The 3,132-nt window shown below is 31.2% G+C and overlaps 1 protein-coding gene across 1 annotated transcript; it reads right to left on the bottom strand.

Moving 5' to 3' along the window:
• Positions 1-888: 888 nt before the first annotated feature.
• On the bottom strand, positions 889-2,089 carry LOC128127795 (uncharacterized). Its single transcript, XM_052766487.1, has 2 exons — positions 1,831-2,089; positions 889-1,679 (listed from the first exon to the last, which is right to left on the bottom strand). Exons 1-2 carry the CDS (start codon positions 2,087-2,089, stop codon positions 889-891), a joined length of 1,050 nt encoding a protein of 349 aa, XP_052622447.1.
• Positions 2,090-3,132: the final 1,043 nt, after the last annotated feature.

Here is a 3,132-nt window from a genome sequence, read left to right as displayed (position 1 = left end):
GAGGTTTAGGGTTCGATTTTAACACTCTAAGGGCGATGGAGGCTGAGAGGATGATGGTTATGAGGGACTTAAGTTCTTTAAATAGGGTGCAAACCCTAAAAAGTTAGGGTTTGCTTGTAGTCAGACTACGTCTGTCGTATGCATGGCTACGCCCATCGTACGCAGGAACTTCCTCGATCCACGTCTCACCATGTGTATGTCGTGCATACAGTATGTACGGCCAACATATGACCCTCACCCATAAAATACACACACACACACACACACACATATATATATATATATATATATATATATATATATATATATATATATATATATATATATATATATATATATTGCATAAGAAAAGTACCATCCGACTCGGGCGTTACAAAATTATGAAAGGATAGTGGTCTGAATATGCGATTGGCATTTTGTATTTTTAGATATGCTAAAAAATTATAATTTTATTGAATAAAACATAAGTTTAACTAAAAAAATATTTAAATTTATATAAATAATAAAATTTTACAAACTTTTTTTATAAATTTCTAAAACTTCTTTGTACACAACATTGTATGTTTTACTTGTGACTCTGCCATCGTTATCTAAAATCAACAATTTTAATCCTTATCTACTTTGAACTCTAGATAAAGCAACATAAAATTGGCCATGTGTAATAATGGGATCCTTGAAATACAAACTAACATTTGATAAAGATTGTCCGTCACTCTTATTAATTTTCATTGCAAAACACACAACCAATGAAAATTGTCTTCTTTTGAATTTGAACAGGATTTTGTCTTTAGAAGTAGTTAAATACATTCTTGGAATAAAAGTCTGGTTTCCAATATTACTTCCAGATATGATAACTGCCTTAATAACATGTGTGTCCAAATATTTAACCTATAGTCTAGTACCATTACATAAGCCATTTTTCTGATCAATGTTTCTAAATAACAAAACTTGAACACCAACTTTTAAAGTAAGCTTATTGTTTGGAAGACTTGAGATTTTAAGACTATTAAAAACATAAGGTGAATATAAAAATGCATCAAACTGATCATGAACAAACTCGAATCGACATAAGCTATCTGAACATAAGTATTCTGTTTGTTCTCCAAGAAACAATGACAATAAACGATCGTTTATTTCTTGGAAAACTTCATTCTTGGGAGCAAGTATTGCTCTTTCTTGTAAATAATTAGTAATGTTGATGTTTTCCAGAACATAAGGATATACAAAACTGATTAATGAACCTATAGGATCACATGGATTATTAATGACAATATCTTCTGGAATATCAACCATCTCTTCACCATCATTCGGACCACCAAGATTGCCGTCTCCGATGTCCAAAAGCCAATTTTCAAAACCCCTTATTTGTTCAATAATAGATGGATCGCTTCCAACAGTTAACCTTTTGTTCATTGTTAATTTATGAACATTGCATTGTTTCCATAAATAGGAAGAACATAAAGAAGCATGAACAATGTTTTGTCTACTGGCACCTGGAACAACAGGTAGAATTTGTCTGAAATCACCTCCAAAAACAATCACTTTCCTTACAAATGGAATATTTGAGTTCGTAGGATTGACACACCTTAATATATCCTTCAAATTTCGATCTAAAACTTCAAATGCATGCTTGTGTACCGTAGGTGCTTCATCCGAAATGATCAATGAGGGTTTTCTACCTAACCTGGCAAGATCAATCTTTGGATTTATTCTACAAATAGAATCCTTGGGAAGATTTATGAGAATTATAAACTGAGAGTGTGTTGTCCTGTCTCCAGTCAATAATAATGAAGTGATCCCATTTGAAGCAACATTTTAAAACAGTCTCACATTGAGCTCCAATTGTTGCAGAAATTGTATTCCAAAGAAATGTCTCACCCGTTCCACCATAATCATAAACAAAGAAGACACCTCCCTTATAATCTTTAACTACATCCATGATATCAAGAAAAATGTCTTGTTGCTTGTTTGTTAATGCAGCAAATAGCCGATCAAACTCGTTCTTTAAAATTGGTATGTCATAGTATAGCTCCATAATAATAAGACGATTGTTTGAAGATGAAACAGAATCAACATTCGGGTAAGGCATCTTTGTATATTTTTGATGTCTAGAATTGTTACAGAGTAAAATTTGTTCTATCTCAGACAAAGTCATGTTTTTAAGTTGATCTTCATTTAGTGATAAACCTATATGAAACATAGAGTTGATAAAAACGAATTTTAAAAAAAAATATGTGTTGATTTTTGCTTATAATAATAATAATAATAATAATAATAATAATAATAATAATAATAATAATAATAACAATAATGTATTTCAAGTTACAACCTATAATAGTGTTATATAATGGTTACATAATAGAATAAAATAAATTTTCTGGCACAAATTAAAAGGGGCATGTTTCTGTATAGGAGAAGCGTAAGTTCGAAACTACTGCTTTTTGTTAAAAGCTTTAATGTGTCACACCCCAAAACCGGAACAGCAGAAACGTTCAGAGGTGGTTGACGTCATGTACACTATCACAATAATTGAATAATAGTAATCAAAGCAACATCCATGGTATTAATAATATAGAGTTTTATATTGTGTTTGCAACATTGTTCGTATGACACCAAAAGTGTATGGCAAAAACTATAAGACGTGACACTATGATGCTCCGTCTTCTCAAAACCTGTAAGTGTACCTGTCTACTGGTTCCCTGAAAATACAAGTGATTTTGAAAGTGTATCAACATTAAAGTTGTTGAGTTCATACACATTTTAGTATTAGAAGTCTGTCTTCGTTCTTTGAAAATGTTAGTGTGCTCCTCCAGAAAATCCAATATTCTTTTTTGTAAATGAAATGTAGTCTTAGGCCTTAAGACCAAAATGTATATGAGTTATGGTACTCTGAAATAGTATACTATAGTCTTATTATCAAATAAAACTACATAAATGAATGCTTCCCAAAAATGTATGTTGTATTGTATTTGGAAAATAGTGCACTGTATTGCATTTGTATGAAAACCCTTTGTATGTATGCGCCTGGAATCCAACAGTTGTACTGTATAGTAGTGTAATGTAGTTCTATTATTAAAAAAAACTTTGAAGTTGTGTTTGTCCCGTAAACCAAAATGTTTAGTTAATGCTTAT

The sequence above is a fragment of the Lactuca sativa genome, chromosome 8 (assembly GCF_002870075.4).
Source record: "Lactuca sativa cultivar Salinas chromosome 8, Lsat_Salinas_v11, whole genome shotgun sequence".
In the NCBI taxonomy this organism is placed as follows: domain Eukaryota; kingdom Viridiplantae; phylum Streptophyta; class Magnoliopsida; order Asterales; family Asteraceae; genus Lactuca; species Lactuca sativa.
This window is presented reverse-complemented; position numbering and strand designations above follow the sequence as displayed.

Bases quoted from the DNA above. Each gene is read 5' to 3' on its own strand.
- LOC128127795 (XM_052766487.1), bottom strand. From the start codon at position 2,089: ATGCCTTACCCGAATGTTGATTCTGTTTCATCTTCAAACAATCGTCTT. The intron at 1,680-1,830 runs GTGAGACTGTTT...TTGCCAGGTTAG, and splicing joins TGCAACAATTGGAGCTCAAT to GTAGAAAACCCTCATTGATC.